The sequence below is a fragment of the Myotis davidii genome, unplaced genomic scaffold (assembly GCF_000327345.1).
Source record: "Myotis davidii unplaced genomic scaffold, ASM32734v1 scaffold221, whole genome shotgun sequence".
NCBI lineage: Eukaryota > Metazoa > Chordata > Mammalia > Chiroptera > Vespertilionidae > Myotis > Myotis davidii.
In genome coordinates, this window is record NW_006293349.1 from 3,474,957 (window position 1) to 3,476,636 (window position 1,680).

The 1,680-nt window shown below is 59.4% G+C and overlaps 1 protein-coding gene across 3 annotated transcripts in view; it reads left to right on the forward strand.

Annotated features, from left to right (window-relative positions):
• Positions 1 to 302: 302 nt before the first annotated feature.
• The window catches only part of MFSD6 (major facilitator superfamily domain containing 6), a 27,707-nt gene continuing 26,329 nt past the window's right edge, over positions 303 to 1,680 (forward strand). For 2 of the 3 annotated variants that reach the window (XM_006767069.2, XM_015566090.1), the window contains exon 1: positions 303 to 1,661. In XM_006767069.2, coding sequence (XP_006767132.1) covers positions 354 to 1,661 — 1,308 coding nt within the window. In that variant the 5' untranslated portion in view covers positions 303 to 353. The remainder of the gene's footprint in view (positions 1,662 to 1,680) is intronic. The other variant, XM_006767070.2, reaches the window with a different exon arrangement.

Sequence of the window (1,680 nt, forward strand, 5' to 3'; positions counted from 1 at the left end):
AGACCTAATCCCTATCCTTTGGGCGTTTTTGGTAGGGATCCGTGAAAAGATTCGAATGAACCTGAGCTATCAACCTGTCACCGGGAGATGCGATTAGTCAGTCAGTGGCCAGAAAGAACATTTGATGTTTCGAAAGGTGTGCAGAGCCAGTGTTGTGTGGCGGCAGGTGACCCGCGGTGAGGATTCACTCCCACGGTTATTCTTAGCTGTCGTTTGAAACGCCTCTGCGTCCTGCAAGATGAAGCTTCGTGCTCACATGTTATCGGTGTCGTCACTAAGCCATCCTTTGCCTTTTACTCTACAGACCAGCAGCCAGCACTGTGAAGTGGCACTTCCGATGGTGGTGACGCGCCATGGCGGCCGATGATAAAGTGGCCATCCTCACGGATGACGAGGAGGAGCAGAAGCGGAAGTACGTGCTCGCCGATCCTTTCAATGGCATTTCCAGGGAGCAGGAGCCGCCGCCTCACGAGACCCCCTCGTCCACAGCCACGGAGGCCGCTCCCGAGGAGGAGGTGGACTGGATCGAGAGACACTGCGTGAAGATCAACAACGACCTGCTCATCTCCAAGGTCTTCTACTTCTTCTTCTACGCCGCCTACGGCTCTCTGTACCCCCTGCTGCCCGTGTACTATAAGCAGCTGGGAATGTCCCCCAGCCAGAGCGGGCTGCTGGTGGGCATCCGCTACTTCATTGAGTTCTGCAGCGCCCCCTTTTGGGGCGTGGTTGCGGATCGCTTTAAGAAGGGCAAAATTGTCCTCCTCTTTTCTCTTCTGTGCTGGGTTTTATTCAATCTGGGCATCGGCTTCGTCAAACCCGCGACTTTGAGGTGTGTACCAAAGACTCCCCCAACGGCCCGCCCTGCCAACGCGAGTCACCTGCTAACCCTCCTGCCAGCGAATTCCTCCTTCATTTCTTCCGTGACACCGCCACTGCCACCGAGGCCGCGAGAGAGGAGAGGCCTGCTCCTTGCCAGTGGGCCCACGCCCACGGTGGCGGGAGACACCGGACCCAATGTCACGGAGCCTCTCACCTTCCCAACAGCCGTCGACAGGACCAGCGCGCGCACGCTGCCGCCGCAGACTGAGGACGTGACAGACCTCAGCAAGGACCTGACCTTGATCCCAAGCACGGCAGCCCCTGCCCCCCCGGGGATTGTCACCAGAGAGCCCACCACTACCATCGTCACTACCACCAGGTCTTTACCTTCTGACCAGGTCACTCTGCTTTACGACCAGCAAGAAGTGGAAGCCATCTTCCTGGTGATCCTGGTGGTCGTCATCATCGGGGAGTTCTTCAGTGCCTCCTCTGTCACCATTGTGGACACGGTGACGCTCCAGTACCTGGGCAAACACAGGGACCGCTATGGGCTGCAGCGCATGTGGGGCTCCCTGGGCTGGGGCCTGGCCATGCTGTCCGTGGGCATCGGGATCGACTACACCCACATCGAGGTGCTCGTCCACGGGAAGGGGTGCCGGCCCCCCGAGTACCGCAACTACCAGATCGTCTTCATCGTCTTCGGGGTCCTCATGACCATGGCCTTGATCGTGGCCACTCAGTTCCGGTTCCGCTACAACCACTTCAAAAGTGACGAGGGTCGAGGCAAGGAGGTGGAGATCGCCCCGGTGGAGCGAGGCAGCCCCACCGAGTCCGCCGAGGAGGTGCCCGCCGCGAGCCACG